General features: G+C 42.7%; 1 protein-coding gene across 2 annotated transcripts in view; it reads left to right on the top strand.

Moving 5' to 3' along the window:
* trpc5a (transient receptor potential cation channel, subfamily C, member 5a) overlaps positions 1-18752 on the top strand; it is a 249999-nt gene that overhangs the window by 180397 nt on the left and 50850 nt on the right. For both annotated transcript variants that reach the window (XM_039766551.1, XM_039766550.1), the window contains exon 3: positions 17797-18318. In XM_039766551.1, coding sequence (XP_039622485.1) covers positions 17797-18318 — 522 coding nt within the window. The remainder of the gene's footprint in view (positions 1-17796; positions 18319-18752) is intronic.

The following is an 18752-nucleotide window of genomic DNA, read 5'->3' as shown; positions in this document are numbered from 1 at the left end:
CAGGCAGACAAGTTGGCACCTCGTGTCTCCCACACACAGTGTGATCTACAATGCGTGAGATGAAGTGCTGGAAATGAGCCTGTAAGACGAGCCACAGCGCTGCAGACATTTCACAGCCTAGTGAAACTCTGACTGACTTCAAGAGATTCACAAACAATTCACTTTGCAAGATCAGGGATTCTTTCTCGCTCTTGCACACGCTTTGTTAAACCACATTGTCTTATGATGCCATCACTGCTACAAGGCTGTTATTACATAATCTCCAGCAGAGAAAATGTCCAAATGCTGGATGGCTTGAAGACCTCCAACCAGTCAGCATTCAGATGTTGAAGCACTGAAGAAACCTTCGTTAGCAGCAGCAGAGTATTGTATCCTTCTCCTTTTATCATCTTATTCAGATGTTGTTTTTCGATATTTGCTCCATGAAAGCTATGGCTTCACATACGCCCCCTTTTCAGATTGAAATCAGACATTCTGGCAGTTTCTAGGACTCCAGTTGTAATCACTTGATGCTTACATTTCAAAAAGGCCTTGTTGTATAGCTTATGTAGAGCCTCATGCTCTTAGTACAGGTAAAGTACTCTTAATGTGCATGAAAACGCAAGCTAAATCAACATTCACTGTGCAAATTATTAGACATGTGGAAAGACCAAAGACCGGAGTTATTGAGGAGCAGATCAATTCCAAAATCCTTGCAGCAACCATAAGCAGAGGAGTAGTAGGACTGAAATGAGGAATAGGGAACACCAGTCGAGCAGATGCATTCTGGTGAAACTGAAGAGCTCAGATAAAAGTCCAAGGAGGGTCTGCCAGAAGAGAGTTCAGCCATGAGAAAACCAGCACCTCAACAAGGGGTTGTATGACATTAGTTAGGAAGGGTCGAATCATCTGAATATTATGAAGAAAAAAACAAAAGGTCATTGAAGATTCACATTTAATGAAGGAAAGTGCGGAGTCAACAGTCAGGCCACGATTCCTGACTGGCAAGGTTTAGAGACTAATCTGAAGGAGAAGAGTCAGAAGGCAAATGCAAGAGAATCTCACTTTGAACGATTCTGTTTAAAGATGATGATCATTCATCCAGGGTGAGATGGCAGAGAGGCAGCTGGAGATCAGTGCTGGGTTGTAAGAGGGAAATTAGAAGAAAATCTGTATATTGTCAGCACAGAGACGGTAGGAGAAGCCATGAGAAGAAATAGCATTGCATAAGGAACAAGTGGAGAGAGAAAAGAGAAGTGGACCAAACAATGATCCTTGAGGCACACCTGTGCAGAAGTTTCTGAGAAGAAGACAAAGAGTCAAAGCAGGAGACACACAAGGATCAGTCAGGCAAGTAGAACTTGAACCAGACCAAAGCAGAACTGCTGATTCCAAGCACATTCCATTGAAGTTCAGTATTCTTTGCTCAAAAGAATACAATATCAGTCTCAGCAAATACCTAAAGATACGAAGGTCGTTCAAAATGTTTCTACACTTTTATATTTTCGTTAGAAACAGTGAAGGCAGGAGGAGTAGTAATTGGTTGTGTCTGAGAGTATCATGTGTGAACGATACCCGGGCACAGACAGGCAGACATGTTGTTTTTCACCACCACACGTTTATTGACACCTATTTACAATATTTACAAGTGCTCACACAACCCCACAAAGTCCTGGCCAAAACACAATGCCTTTCTTCAGGCCGCCTCTACTTTCTCTTCTCCTGCTTTGTCCTGCCTCCACCCGACTCCAGCCTCGAATGAAGGGTGGCGGCCCCTTTTATCCACACCCGGATGTGCTCCAGGTGAATTCCGGCAATCACCCGCCAACACGCCCCTGTGTGGCGGAAGTGCCGCTGTACTCCCGAAGCTCTCCGGTGTCCTTCTTCTTCCCCAGCACTTCCTGGTGTGGCGGAAGTGCTGAGGTCCAGGGCTCCAAAGGCATCGGGACGCCCCCTGGCGGTGACCACGGGCCCCTACAGGGTTGGGCGTGGCCCCCATAGCAACCAGGGTGGTGGCTCCCACGTGATCCAGGGCGGGCGTAGACCCTCTTCCGGTCCCTCAAGGCATCCCGGGTGGGTCGTCGCCCCTGGCATCCCTGACACATGTGACTAGTTCTGTCTGGTAAGCAGTTTAGTATGGGAGTTGTCGCCCTGTGGTGAAGATGGCTGTGAAACTTATAAATTACACTGAAGAGGAACAGCACTCTGTCATACGCTTCTTGTGGGCAGACGGTGTGCTCAGATCCATCTCTGTATGTGTGCTCAGTATGTGGATAAAGTTCTCTCTTGTAGAGTCGTCTATGAGTGGATTGAAATGTTCAAAAATGCCCGTACTAGTGTGACGTATGCAGAGCGGTCCGGACATCCAGCTACAGCCATGACCATGATGAATGAAGAAAGAACCCTGATGTGAAAGCACCGGTGCATCAGTGGCTACGCGCTCAACCAAAAACATTTTTTGCTGATGGCATTAGAAAGTTGGTATGTAGCTGGGAAAATTGCATTGAAAAGGAAAGTGATTATGTAGAAAAGTGATGAAATTTGTTTTCTCAATATATTGAGTTAAAAAAACTTTTTGAACGTCCCTCGTACAAACCAATACCAGTAAAATATTCCTAAAACAGGATGGCACTCTCTGCATGGCTGCTGGAGCTACTGCGTCTTTTTTTGAGCATACTGACCAGATCCAATCTTGCTATTGCGTTATGGAGTTTGAATGTCCGCTGATTTAGTGCTCACAATTTATTCTAATATTTTATTTGCCTTTTAATTGCTTGTGTGCATTTCCAAGATGAGAAGAATGTCATGTCAACGTAAACCTGTAAATCCATTTCAGTGTTTGCTTCCATCAATAAAACGTAACGTTTACAATATAAGACACCTGTCAAAATACACGTTGCGTAATAATCAAAAGGAGTTCTTAGTAAAAAAGAATAAAATGCTCACAATGTATACGTGTGATCTTAAGTAATTAGACACAATATATTCTTCAGACAACACTGATGGCTTTGTGCAATTGTTTTATTGTGCCATATGTCCCCGTGATGGGCTTAAGAGCAGATGGCAGTAAGGGCGTCATTACCCAATAAAAACACACCTTTATATTCTTTACATCTGTTTGCTTATTCAGAACAGCCATAATTATTGTAGTGCTTTTGAGTCATGTGGTGCTTAGTGCCATGTTGTCTATTCAACAGGCTTCTTATAACACCTAGAGAGGGGCTGGCCACTGGTGCAAGGCCAGGACAACATGACGGATATTCAAAGTGGAGCTGCTGGAGTGTTTCAATGGTTTGAGGTTGGACAAGACACTTGTAGGTCTACAACCTTAGCACCGTCTTTGATGAAGTTGGAAAAATCTTGTGATAATATGTGACCAGTTGAGGAGTAAACTGTTTCTGTTCTTCGTCTTTCATCAGTATATCATTGTACTATTTAATGAGCCTAATTCCCCTTTCAGCTGCGTTGTTCACTACCATCATGCGAGCAAACAGTTTGCAAAGTTCTCTGAAGATTGGATCATCTGTCCACAGTGTTGGTGATTTCTTCAGAAACGACTAAGATCCTTCTCTGTCTTTTTCCATAAGGACATCAAAGAAGCATGCTGTTGTTTGTGTTACCAGATCTTCCGGCTTCAGATGTTCTGATTTGTTTGTCAGCTTAAGACGATGAGGAAGGAATGTCTGAAAATGGTGGTCGCTGCAGGCTTTGCATCAGCTTTTTCTTTGTTTCTCTCATCAAAAAGGGCTAAAACAGAAACTCCTATATACTACTAGAATGTTCTGCAAACTCCTAATTAATACCAAAATGTTCTAGAAATCTCCACTTATTACTAGAATGTTCTGGGATCTCTACCTTAGTACTAGAATGTTCTATTTTACTTTTTTTAATTGTGTAGTAATCACTTAGCCCATTAAGAACCCCAGTGAAGACTACATATGAAATAACAACACAAATAAAATGTTTAGAATGGAGCGGACCTCTAAATGTTTTAAATCAGGCCAAAATTTCACATGTAAGCAAACAATACCTAATGGACAACAATAAGCCTTGTGGAGAAATGACTAACCAAGCAACACTTTGCTTTGGTTTTTAGACTACCCCAACATCCACACCCACGCACAAGCATATAAATAAATATATATATATAAACAGTATATATATACAGTATATAGTGACGTATGAGTCCCTGTCTTGCACCCCAAAACATGCGGCTGAGTCTCAGTACTTTAGCAAACCAGCTTTATTCTGCTTGAAACAGGAACAGCAGGGTTATTTATTGTAGCGGGAGCCACCACTCCCCTATACAGACACGGCAATCAGGTAGGGACGTGGCCAGGTTAGTGACCAAGTAATATTGTTCCCTGCATTATAATTAGTCCTTGAATCACCCTTTCAATGACAGCCACTTATAGCACGGCCACAATCGGCTCAGAGTTGATTCTGTGGCATCGTGCAGCAGCGCTGAGCCTGCAATTGCCCCGGCAACAGATAAGAATCTTCCAATTGAGCCTCGGCTTGTCGTCCTGTTGGGGGTCCAAAAAGAGTTCAGAAACCTCACTATATATATATATATACTGCTCAAAAAAATGAAAGGACCACTTTTTAATCAGAGTATAGCATTAAGTCAATGAAACTTATGGGATATTAATCTGGTCAGTTAAGTAGCAGAGGGGGTTGTTCATCAGTTTCAGCTGCTGTGGTGTTAATGAAATTAACAACAGGTGCATTAGAGGGGCAACAATGAGATGACCCCCAAAACAGGAATGGTTTAACAGGTGGAGGCCACTGACATTTTTCCCTCCTCATCTTTTCTGACTGTTTCTTCACTAGTTTTGCATTTGGCTACAGTCAGTGTCACTACTGGTAGCATGAGGCGATACCTGGACCCTACAGAGGTTGCATAGGTAGTCCAGCTTCTCCAGGATGGCACATCAATACGTGCCATTGCCAGAATGTTTGCTGTGTCTCCCGTCACAGTCTCAAGGGCATGGAGGAGATTCCAGGAGACAGGCAGTTGCCCTCGGAGAGCTGGACAGGGCTGTAGAAGGTCCTTAACACATCAGCAGGACCGGAATCTGCTCCTTTGGGCAAGGAGGAACAGGATGAGTGCTGCCAGAGCCCTACAAAATGACCTCCAGCAGGCCACTGGTGTGAATGTCTCTGACCAAACAACCAGAAACAGACTTCGTGAGGGTGGCCTGAGGGCCCAAATGTCTACTGCACCCTGTGCTCACTGCCCAGCACCGGGGAGCTCAATTGGCATTTGCCATATTATACCAGAATTGGCAGGTCCACCACTGGTGCCCTGTGCTTTTCACAGATGAGAGCAGGTTCACCCTGAGCACATGTGACAGATGTGAAAGTGTCTGGCGAAGCCGTGGAGAACATTATGCAGCCTGTAACATTGTTTAGAATAACCGGTTTGGTGGATGGTCTGGGGAGGCGTATCCATGGATGGACACACAGACCTCTACAAGATAGACAGCGGCATCTTGACTGCCGTTAGCTATTGGGATAAAATCCTTGGACCCATTGTCAGACCCTATACTGGTGTAATGGTTCCTGGGTTCCTCCTGGGTTCCTCCTGGTGCACAGCAATGCCTGGTCATGTGGTAAAAGAGTATGCAGGCAGTTCCTGGAGGATGAAGGAATTGATACCATTGACTGGCCCCCACACTTGCCTGACCTAAATCCAATAGAACACCTCTGGGACATTATGTGTCAGTCCATCCGACACCGCCAGGTTGCACCTCAGACTGTCCAGGAGCTCAGTGATGCCCTGGTCCAGATCTGGGAGGAGATCCCCCAGGACACCAGCTCCGTCTCGTTAGGAGCATGCCCACCCCTAAATGATGTTGTCAGGTATGCATACAAGCACGTGGTGGGCCATACAAACTACTGAGTACGATTTGGAGTTGCTGCAATGAAATTATGGCAAAATGGAGTAGCCTCCTGGATCATTTTTTCACTTTGATTTTCGGGGTGTCTTTGCATTCAGCCCTCTGTAGGTTGATATCCAGCAGGATTTTTTTTCCCATTGAGATCTGATGTGTTTTCAAAGTGTTCTTTTAATTTTTTGAGCAGTTTTATATATTTATATATATACATAAAATTAGGCAACACTCAACTGGAGGAGACAGAGAGAGAGGAGAGGTGATTATGAGAGAGATAACTTGCACTTGGTGCTTTGTGGAGGTATTTTTGCAATAAACCATCCTTTATTTGAACCCAGGACTGTGATTGTGTCTTCGTGTTTGGGGTTTGGGACTCACTAATGTTCCGTTTTATCACAATATCTATATTAACAACCCAAGGTACAAAATAGGAAGAACCGCACACATTGCAGGTTAATAGCCCTGAAGAGAGCACTTCCTTGCCCTCCAGGAAGAGGCTGGTACCGAACTCCCCCAGTTCCTCAGTTGCTTTGCTGTCTTTGTTGCACTCCTCATCTTGCTGTTCCACATCAGGCTCCTTTATATTTCATTTTACCAGCAGTTCATAGCCTCTTGCCTGCAGTCTTCCCACAGGTTAGGTCAGCATACACCATGTTTATTTGTAAGGTGTTCATCCCTGCGTAGCTGGAAGGCATGTCTGCTGGTTTCATACTGTAGATATATTCACAATGAATACGACACTAAACACACCGATTGTGTATATTCTTAGTAGTTAAGAGCCCAGCATTGGTTTTTTCTGACGTGTGCTTTTCATCCCTCCTAACTTACCATTCTGTCAGAGCTGTTTGCTTTTTTTTCCCAACATGGCAGAAAAAAATAACATGAGGTAAACAATTTGCATGTCACAGCTGCTGCACCATCGTTTCCAGGTAAATAAGTGGTTGCAATTTTATTAGCAGCCAAAAAAAAAATGAAGACATAGAGATTGCTTGAAAATCTGACAATCATGGAGGTAGCATGAAGATCATGAATGCTCTCCACTCATTTTTTTTGTTTTGGGTGAAGAACACCAGGGCATAAGTGAGCTAAGTGACCACTTGATGTCCAGTAGCCAGCTAGAAGCCCCCAGTCGACACAAACAATGAAAGCTACCAAAACCCCACATCGCTCAAGATTTACTGTCGAGCACCTTTCATCCCTCATAAAAGTTGCAGCTGCACAAGATTTCAAGCCTGATATTGACTAACTGGTTACTAACAAGAGATGCCAAGTGTCGGGACAATAGAAATAGATCTCACACTTTAAGACTCCTATATAAGGAACTAGCTAAAAGGCTAAGACTGTAATTGTATGCTGTTGTACAGGCAATGTATGGAAATAAATTGATTTTCTTTAAACTTAAGTGTTACATTTTTTAAAGTTTTCAGTATTGGAAAGAAAGCTACAGTAACTTTGTATAACAGTAAACTAGTATTTGTTACAGTGCGGCCCGCTGATGCACGTATGGCAGTCGAAGCCGCCCTCCAATAGTAGAGAGTTTGACATGCCTGTTGTAGAGCTTGAGAAAGGTTTGCCAAAGTAACCCCTTGCCCCTGTTGTTATATCAGCTATTGATGAGTGGAGGTTCTTGATGCAGTGCTGTCTGAGGGATCAGAGATGGCGGGTGTTCAGCTTAGGCTTGCGCCCTTCTCCTTACATACTGACATTCAATTCCTATAGTTTATTGATATTATGCACTGTAGGGGAGAAATATGCACGTCCTTTCCAATCTTTCTTTGATAAACACTGTTTTTAAAATATTTCAATAATTTTCTCACATATTTGTTGTCAAACTGGAGGTCCTCTGCCCATCTTTGCTCCTCAAAGACTGTAGCAAATCATGATTATAATCATAAACCTGTTTAAATCACATCATTATTTAATTATTTGAACTCATCCCAATGCAGGAATTGATGTGTTATTAGCAAATGAAATGAAGTTGATGGGACAAAACATGAATAGCTTGGATTCAAACTGTTTACAATGAAATAAAAGTCAAAGTAAAATTAAGAATCACTGCTTTTTTTTCTTTTTGCATTTTCCATACCGTCCCAACTTTTTCTGATTTGGGGTTGAATTCATTTATTTAAAGAGCTTCTGTAAAAAGCTAAATTTCCCCCAGGGTACAAATAAAGATCTATCTATCTATCTATCTATCTATCTATCTATCTATCTATCTATCTATCTATCTATCATTGTATAGCACCTTTCTCTATCTATCTATCTATCTATCTATCTATCTATCTATCTATCTATCTATCTATCTATCTATCTATCATTGTATAGCACCTTTCTCTATCTATCTATCTATCTATCTATCTATCTATCTATCTATCTATCTATCATATAGCACCTTTCATTATCTATCTATCTATCTATCTATCTATCATTGTATAGCACCTTTCTCTATCTATCTATCTATCTATCTATCTATCTATCTATCATTGTATAGCACCTTTCTCTATCTATCTATCTATCTATCTATCTATTATATAGTGCCTTATCTATCTATCTATCTATCTATCTATCTATCTATCTATCTATCTATCTATCTATCTATCACTGTCTTGCAGTTTATTACACTTATGTCAGTCAACTGTAGCTGAATTGTAGTGATTTTCTATGATAAACCCTAATGGGGAATGTATATTTAGCTCTGTCTCTTTACCTTGATATTCATTTAATACTTTTCAAGTACAGTAATTTTTGTGTTTTTTTTAATGCCATTTTTGGTTTCATATTTGTTGTCCACACGGAGGATCACTGCACATGATTTCAAACATGCAACAGGAGATACAAGGTCAGCTCTGACATTCTGTTGTTATCCGAGATTGCAGATACATTTCTACACCAAAACTTTGCATAGAAGATTCTTTTCTTGATCTTCTGGCTGTCCACTTTCTAAGTACGTTCTTCAGTTCTGATTTTGTGGCACATATACAAGATTTGACGACAGTTCTTTTGTCTTCTCTGTTTCGATCTTTACACAGCTCTTCTTCAGATCAAAGCCTTGTCTGTTGCTAGTTTTCCTCCTCTTAGCAGTACAACAATAAAACAGATAATGCAACACAAAACTGCTGTTGTTATGTTATGTTATGTTGAAGTCAAGGTCCCAAGTTCATATTTGAACTCCTTTTAATATCTGTTTCACTAATGTTGTTAATGCTAATAATGTTTATTATTTATACAATTGGGTATTTTTGTCAGTTTTGTTAATTGTTTGGTTTCTTTGTTTTGCATTGTCCCTTGTGTTTGTGGGTGGTTCCCCGAGAGGCGGGGCCACCTGTCAGTCTCCACTGAGGGATTGTGCCCAGCCTTATAAAGGCTCATGGGATTTGCAGTCCCTCACCTCAGCTCATTGTATGTGTTCTTGATGTTGGTGAGTTCTCCTCTCCTTGTTTATTGTTGCTCTTTGGAATTTCTGTCTTTTTTGACATTTTCACTCTGTTTAAAGATTTTGTCTTTTGTTTAATGCATTTCACACTTGGACACTCTGGACTGCCTTTTTAGGCATCTCCTTTTTGGTTTTCTTGGCTCTTTTAAGTGTTTGATCTGAAATATTTATTTTTTTTATCTGAAATATTTATTTTTTGAAATAAATAATTTACTTATAAAGATTTAATGTTTGCCCTTTCATCCTTAGAGGAAATTTACAGTCATCCTCCCTGTAGTGGAGTTGGAAATATATTTTGTGAACATTACTTTTGAAGCCTAAGCCCATTTGGCCTGGTGTAGATTGAAGCCAGCCATTTGAGTAGGCAGTTAGGCTGCCTGGGAGTGAGCTTTACCTGGGCAGGCTAGTGGGGAGCCTAGGCTGCCTTTTGACTCTGTTTAGGATGCCTCACGTCTTTTTGCCATTGTGAGTGTGAATCACAAGAGTTGGAACCTCAGCAGGCCTTTTAGGCACCAGAGCCAGTCCCACAACTGCAACATCAGGTGGCCCTGCCTCCTTAGGTACCACATACAGGAGACAGAGCCAATATTAGCTGAAAATATTATTAAAATGATACACAATTACACAATAATTAATAACATCACAATATTACACAAACACAATAAAAACAAAACAAAAACAGAATCAATAATAGAATATACAAACTTGTACTTAATAAAATAAATAAATAAACACAGCTAGGGAAAGGACCTCGGGTGTAACACCATAGTGGGTAATGCTCAAAAGAAAATCCTGTTAGAAACAAAAAACTAAAAGGGAGAGAAGATGTGTGGGCGAAGCCCCCCAGGCCAAACCGTCAGAGCTGTGTATTAATGGCACATGGGAGGCACACAAGCATTCTGGGTTTGCAGATTCTGACTGAACTTCATGCCACACGCATTCCCAGAAGAGTACCTGGATTTTGGATCTCCTGTCCTAAAATATTCGCTTTCCCTACCATCTGCCATGAAAACTAGTCTAACAGGCGAGTCTTCTGCTTTTGCTTTAATCTTGATAGACTCTGTGCTGCTGACCTGCATGCCCCCCTCCGTTTCAGCATGTCTCCTCCTTCTCTTTGATTTTCCGTTCCTCTTTAATAACTTTACTCTGAATTTATGTGTTCAGTAAATCACCAAGTGCCTGTAATTGAACTTCACACAATGTTAACTCCAGTTCTTTTATTTCAAGCCTACTGTCTCTAATTCCCCTCTCTCATTCTCTCGTCTGTACTGCTGCTTGGGCCACAGAGACCCCCCTCATCTTTTATTGTCCCAGAAAATCAATCATTTCTTTTTCAGTGTAATGTTAAGATATTTTTTGCAGCAGTAGCAGCAGCAGCAACTGGGACAAGTCTTTTTAAGTTAAATGAATTATAAAAGCAAAGGCTATCTGATTTAGAGATTTAAACAGGTCCTCCAGGCCCTGAAAGACAGACGGGCTGTAGGCTGATCCTAATGACCCTCCACTGGGACACCATGGGACTGCAGCACAGACAAAACAGAAGTGACCTGACTGACAGTAGGGTCTCACTTTCTCCCTACAATCCCACCTTTACTCCAGGAGACTCACAAAGGTACAGAGGGTAAACAGTGGCACTCTGTGCAAGAGAGAACCAAGTGTGAACAACACAGACATGAATAAGAAACACAAATGAATTGTGTGAACTTCAGTGACGATTCAGAGCATTTGTCGCATAGCGGAGGCAGACGTGATTCTTGAACAACAACGCCCTGGGGTTGGGGACAACTTGCTGAAAAGTTTTGTCCTTACAACAGTGACATCCACCACTGAAAAGGCTCTGCCCACAGGGTTTCTTCCCAAACACTCACCCCCAGTTTCCTCCAGTCCATGCACTTTACACGTACTGGGTTACAGAGACCCATTTCTACTCATATATTAGAAGACGCATAAAATAACTAAGGAAAGACAGAAAGAGACTAAAAGAAACTGAACAAGAGGCCTGACACTGAGAGAAAATGAAAAGCTAACACCGCTGTTATAAAATCACAACCTTAATGTGTAAGTCGCACATTGTAATAAGTGCAGGGACTGAAGAGACACAAACATATAGACCACTGCAGAAACTTGGCTCCACATGTTTGAGAAATGCCCCTGTCTGCTATAATAGCTTCCTGTCATTTTAACTACTGAATCACAATATGGCATAACAACAGAAAGCAGAGTTTAGATAAGCATTTTGGTCTATGGACATTGTGAGGGGCGCCACCTGGAACTTCGGTCCGGTAGGAACGCTCACTGCCTGCAAGGACCAGGGAGGATAACCTGCATGGCGCATTATCTCCTCTGGGACAATAGATGGATGCCAAAACCCGGGTTGTGGCAGTGCCCCAGACTCCCACAAGGCATCATGGGAACTGGAATTCTTCAGCTCAGCTCAGCTCTGTTGGGTCCGGTGGGCACTGCCAGGGACCACAGAGAGAACTGCAGAGCCCTATTTTGTGGTCATGGGTCACATCTTTGGGACACTGGAAGCACTCCCAGATTTTATATAAAAGGAGTCAGAGTCTGGTGGAAGTGGACAAAGCTTGTCTGGGAGGTGAAGAGGAGCAGAAAAGAAAGCGAGAACGTGAAGACAGCTGTGTTTATTGCACTAGTGGAACCTTTGTGGAAGGCAGCTGTAAAAATAAACCATCTTTTTAAATGGGACTTGTGTCTGTGTGGTTGTGTCTGGGGTTTGGGCTCTCTTGGCGCTCTCTTGTGGCCACAATATACAATGTGTTAAAAAGCGGCAGCCATATTCTGGCGTGGCATGATTGCATTTCCAGTTCGGCAGTGAAGTTAACTTACTTGAATTATTTGTAATCTGTCTCTCCTGCAGGTCTTCGTTATCAACTCTCTTAACGGCAGTCCATTCCACCTCATTTGACTTGGTATGACACAATGTTATCTTTGAATGCATATTTGTAACTCCTATTTCCACAAATGTAGCTGCCAATTCTCTTAACAACATTATTTTTGTATAATAAAGCTTTTTTGATGTTTATTAAAATCCAGACACTATCCAGTCCAGAAAGTCGTGCTATCCTGGCATCCGGCAAACCCAAATTCATCCATCAGACTGCTAGGTATTGAAGTTTGAAACGTCACTCCAGAGAACACGTCTCTACCGCTCCAGAGCCCAATACACCACTTCAGTGACACTTGGCAGCACACATAGTGATCTTAGGCTGGTGTGCAACTGCTTGGCCATGGAGTCCCATTGTGGAAAGTTCCCAACCTACAGTTTTTGTGCTGATGTTGCTCTCAGAGGCAGTTTGGGACTCTGATGTGAGTGATGTGACACGGGTGAGCTTTAGACAGTAGGCACTTCAGACATCTGCAGTCCTGCTGCATGAATTTGCGTCATCACCTGCTTCATGGCTGAGCTGTTGTTGCTCCTCAATGTTTCCACTTCACAATAATAGCTCTTACAATTGAGCAGGGCAAATCCGTCAGAGCAGAAGTGTCACATACTAACTTGTGGCAAAGGTGGCACCCGATGACAGTGCCATGTTTACAGATACTGAGCTCTTCAGTTCGACACACGCTACTGCCGGTGGATGTCAATGGAGATTGCATGGCTGTGTGCTCCATTTTAGGCACCTGTTCACAATGGGTGAGGCTGAAACATCTGAACTCAGTAATTTGGATGGGTGTCCACATACGTTGACTATATAATGTGTCTTTGTGCATCCTTTTCTACTGTGCACCAATAAAAAATGCATTTATGTAAAAAAAAAAACTAAAGTCTTTGACCATATTAGTGATCTGAAATGGACATCAGTCATGCCTGACTAATCCTACCTGATGAGATGTTGCTCCTACATCTGCAAATCACTAGACACTAGTGTCTAGATGTGCCATGGTGGGCACACAACATCCATTTTTTAACCTGTGCTCAGGTTACCCATGTTCAGGTGGTACCCAAGAATGTTTATGGCACCCCCCAGTGGCTTCTAGGCACCACTGCATTCTTGCTAGTTTGAATGGCCAAGCTGCCTGCCCCTATGTTACCACCAGGAGCAATCCTGATGAATATTGTAGACCCCCATACTGTGCTTCTGCTTTACTGATTCTTGGTGTCTTATGCAAGTGACAGTGAATGTTAACTTAATTCTTAAGAGATTTTTTGTTTCCCACAGAACGGTTGTGCTTTAATAAACATTGTCACATAATGCGCCTGATCCAAGCTAGGAGGCTCAGTGCTGCTGACTCTCAGTCACTTCAATGTCCAAGCATGGCAGTCTGGCTTGTTCTGAATGGGTCATCATTTGCTGGACATACTGCTGCCATTCAGTCACACCTCAATAACATGGCTGTTACAATTTTAATTGAATACATTGTGTGAACGTGAATCTATAAATCAGCAAGCGTCGTGCTAATATGTGCCTTCTGGAGGCTTCTCTGCCTGCTCAGACTTGAACTCTGGGTGATGCTGTCGGCTGATGGTGTCAGATGGTGCTGGCTATTTAAATGACTTTTAGCATTCGTAATTACAGTTTTAATCAGCAGTTCCACTCATGGCCACACATAATGGAGACTCAATTATCATGGGGTAGCAGTTCAGAAAAGGTAGCAATTCATGTTTACTTAAGTCAGCCTGGCAACAAGAGATGTGCAGAGATATTCAACTAAGAGCCTGTGGTCCAAAGCTCCATACAGTAAGAAATAGATAATAATCAGAATACAAGAAAGTGGCCTTCCTCCTCCTCCTCCTCCTCCTCCATTTGTTCTGTTAGTGTCCCTTAGAAATATGTCCGCTTCTATCAAAGTAACAAAACCTGTCATTCACCTTTCATTCAGAAGCAGCCTAATAGCACATTTATTTTCTGGCTAAAATTTCCAAGGATGTCACACCCAACAATTAAGCATTCTGGGAAAAGTCAAGACTATGAAAGTAGAAACGGCCAAGGTGGGTTAAAAGTATCTGATTCTCCATACAAAACAGTTGAATATACAGTGCTTATAAAAAGTGTTCACATTTTATTGTCACTTAACACTGAAACACTGTGGATTTAAGGTGACGTTGGCAAAACTGACCAACAAAACGAGGCTCTATAATCTCAAAGTGAAAAAGGGTCTTGGCAAAGTGGTCTACATGGTGGTCCAGATCTAATTATAGAGATCCAGATCGTCTGGATGACTTTGATTTATGCGGGGACGATTCCAGTTCAGCACGAAGACGATTCTTCATGTCGTCGGTTCACACACTTCTCGATGGTCCGGGCTTTTCCGGGTGATTTTCTATGTAATAAACTTAATAAGTTATAGCGTAACGAAAATTGTGTAATTAGATCTGGACCACCCTATACATTAATCTATGTATATATACATATAAGTCAATGTATGTGTGTATGTATGTATATTGTGGACGTGGCCCGGACACAGACAGGCAGACATGTTGTTTTTCACCCACCACACATTTATTTACAACTATTATTTACAAAGTCCAAGTGCACACAAACCCCAAGTCCCCAAAGTCCTGGCCAACACACAATGCCTCCACTCTTCAGGCCGCCTCCACTCTCCTCTGCTTGGTCCTTCTTCCACCCGACTCCAGCCCCGAATGAAGGGAGGCGACCCTTTTATCCTCACCCGGATATGCTCCAGTTGCTCCCCGGCAATCACTGTTGACACGCCTCTGTGTGGCGGAAGTGCTGGCTGTACTCCCGGAAGCATACCGGGTGTCCCTACTACTCTTCCCCCCAGCACTTCCTGGTGTGGCGGAAGTACTGAGGTCCAGGATTCCCAAGGCATTGGGACACCCCCTGGCGGTGACCACGGGACCCTACAGGGTTGGGCTTCCATGCCTTCAACCCGTGGCCCCCAAAGCAACCAGGGTGGCGGCCCCCACGTGATCCAAGGCGGGCGCACGCCCTCTTCCGGTCCTTCATGGTGTCCCGGCCGGGTCGTCGCCCCTGGCACCTCTGACAATATATGTTCCAGCATTACGTCCAAATGGCAGGAGCGATTTTCATGAAACTTGGTTCACATGTTTCTCATTGGTCGACTAAAAATACTGTTGGGTGAAATCAACCGTAACACACCTCCTTCTGGGTAGGGTGGGGAGTGATCTTGCCGTCTTGTATGAATGTTATCCAGTTCACACTCGGAACGACCACCAGAGGGCGAACTAGAGGTGACTCCCAGCATTCTTTATGTTTGAGCAGCACCGCACGCCTGTTGCTTTTGAAATTAAATAGAGTTGGCCGGTTTGAAGCATCAACTGGATGATAACATACATACAAGACTGCAAGACAAACACATTAGTGAGTCTTCATTGTTTGTTAATTTCGTTTTATTTTTAAAGTTCTGTTTCTTTTTAATTATATTTTTCTAAAACAATTAAAAAAAAAAAAAACACTTTATTTTCCTCGCGGGCAACGCCAGATATTTCAGCTAGTTACAAATATATACCACTAAATAATGGATCCCTTTAATATGACACACATAAGTCATCTCTGGTGCAGCCATTTGGCTTTAGAAAACAAAGAATCGGTGCAGCGGAGATCACCTTCTGGGGTTTCTGTTGATTGTAGTGATTGTGTGTTCAAATGGCCATGAGAGATCCAACTGAGATTTCCAGTAACAACTGGTGCTTGTGGTGGACTTACAATGTCTGTTTGTGTTGTCATTGCTGCTTTACCATTAGTGCACTGATGTATATTGTAGACTATAGGGTTTAAGTGCCCTGCTATGGACTCCTTCCTCTTCTGTTGAAATGTCACATGTGAGCTCCCAGTTAGCATGGCTCAAAGATGTAATCAAGTGTTCTTGTATAGGCGTCTATTGGTCTCGAGACACCATGGCTCATGCACACATTTGAGGACAGAGGATCATGAGGTCCTGACGGCACAGCACTTGGTGAGGCTGTATGAGTCCAGTTTGTGAGTGGCAGTCCCTTTGGCATTTGTCTACACAAAAACGCCCGGCTGTCTGGCTTTGTTCCCTGGATTACTTTTCACAGTGCTGTTTTCACTGCTGCAGTTTGATTCAGTGGGGTCTTTCTTTTGCTGGCTCTTTTCTTCTGCTCGATGCCCGTGGGAGGCGGAGTTTCGTGGGACATCATCACGCCTCCCACGTAATCACGTGAACTGACTGTCAACGCAGTACGTAGAAAACCAGGAAGAGCTCCAAAAAGCGCTGAAGAAAACAGGCATTATATAATTGAGAAGGCAGCGAAACAATAAGAAGCGAGCGACTGACATATACAACCATATTCATGAGTGCTGCTACCTCGGAAACAAAGCACGATGTAAATCTAAAGTTTAAATTAAGTTCATAGACAGGCTGCCGCTGGCGTTTGTAATTTAGTGCCTGTCCATATAAGGCCGTCCGTCAGCGGCAATCCAATAGAAACACTGCCACGGGTAAATATTCACGGGTGAAGGACTGTGCTTATGCAGAGGAAGATGAGATGGTCAGGGTGGTGTTTGACACAAACTCAGCGAAACTGCGAGAGAAACGTTTAAGTGCCGGGTCTTAGCTAACATTAAATACAGCCGTGGACATCACACGAGATGGCACCAGCACAGCTGGGAACCTTCGATGCATGTACACCAAGCGGCTCACGTGAACTGACGCAGTGCAGAGATAAAAGGCAACAGTTCCAAAGAGTGCTGAACAAAAACCGAATTACACAATTGAGAGGGCAGCAAAAAAATATGAAGCGTCTGATACATACAAGCATGTTCATAAATCCAACTACTGCGGAAACAAAGCACACGGTGGAAAAAGTCAATGTCCCGCTAAAGGAAGACAGTGTTAAAAAAAAACCCGTGCATGCAGTGTGTCAGGTCTCGGATAAAGAAGAAGACGAGCTGTTTATTGATGCAGTAAGAAACAAATCGATGAATGAAACCTGTTATCTTTACAAAGATTGACAAACACATGTTTTCTGCACAGAGCAAGAACGCATTTGGATTGATAACGAAACAAAATAATAAATTGAAAATTAGTTGTTTATCTTCCTAGAAATTATTATCGGTGTAATGTTTATGTTTATTTTTGTTATTGCCTCATACATTTCAACTGCTGTGCCTGATGCCGTCACAGAAGGACAGTCTGAAAATTATTTTTGAAGCATTTGTAGACAAAAATCAGAGAATTTTACTTTTTTATCCATGTGTGATATTTTTCCGAACCCTGCTGCTTACACACAAATTGTAGGGATTAATAAAGTATCTATCTATCTATCTATCTATCTATCTATCTATCTATCTATCTATCTATCTATCTATCTATCTATCTATCTATCTATCTAATGAGCCTTTTGGCCAATAATACTGCCACCTCCACTCCCCCCTAGCTACGCCACTGATAACACATGAACTGCACTTTTAAACCTTTAAAGTTCTAACTCGATGGGATTCAGCTATGTTGACCCCTCAGCACTCCCAGTATCAACAGAATTCATTCCTAATTTTTTTCTTTTTTTGTCCCAAACAGGTCCCTTGTCTGATGATGGACAGCCAGTTTTCGGAGTTTACTCCAGATATTACCCCAATCATGTTGGCGGCCCACACCAATAACTATGAAATCATCAAACTGCTCGTTCAGCGGAAGGTGACGATTCCTCGTCCTCACCAGATTCACTGTAACTGTGTGGAATGCGTTTCCAGCTCCGAAGTGGACAGTCTGCGGCACTCACGCTCCCGCCTTAACATCTACAAGGCCCTGGCTAGCCCTTCTCTCATTGCTCTCTCCAGTGAGGACCCAATCCTTACGGCATTCCGACTGGGGTGGGAGTTGAAGGAGCTCAGTAAAGTGGAAAACGAATTTAAAGCGGAATACGAGGAGTTGTCTCAACAGTGCAAGCGCTTTGCAAAGGACCTGCTGGATCAAGCCCGTAGCTCTAGAGAGCTGGAGATTATCCTCAACCATCGGGATGACCACAGCGAGGAGCTGGAGCCGCATGAGTGTCACGACTTGGCGAAGCTTAAACTGGCCATCAAGTATCACCAAAAAGAGGTAACGAGTCTTAGAAATGCCGTTCTGTTTCTTTGTTACAGTCAGTCCTGTATCTTGTTATTTAATATGGACTGCTTCATAAATGACTTACTGTTATGTTTCATAACACTTCACAAAAGCAATCCAGTGTGATCTAGAATTTTTTACAGCTTTTTTTTTTTTCAATTCTGGATAAACAAAACTGTGAAAAAAGAAAAGGAGGTCATTGAATGGGGGGCTGTCAGGCCAGATAAACAAGGTGTGAATACACGTGACAGAGTGGGAAGCCAAAGAGCTCATTGGCTAAAGGGTTAAAATGAATTGTCCAGCATATGTGTCCAGGCAGCTTGGCCGATTTGACGGCCCACCGCTCACAGCTCTCCACTCCTTGGGTGGTCAGGTGCTGTTTTAACTTTTGATTAAGAAGAAATTTGGAAAGCCTTTCAAGGATGTAG

The sequence above is a fragment of the Polypterus senegalus genome, chromosome 10 (assembly GCF_016835505.1).
Source record: "Polypterus senegalus isolate Bchr_013 chromosome 10, ASM1683550v1, whole genome shotgun sequence".
Classification (NCBI taxonomy): domain Eukaryota; kingdom Metazoa; phylum Chordata; class Cladistia; order Polypteriformes; family Polypteridae; genus Polypterus; species Polypterus senegalus.
This window is presented reverse-complemented; position numbering and strand designations above follow the sequence as displayed.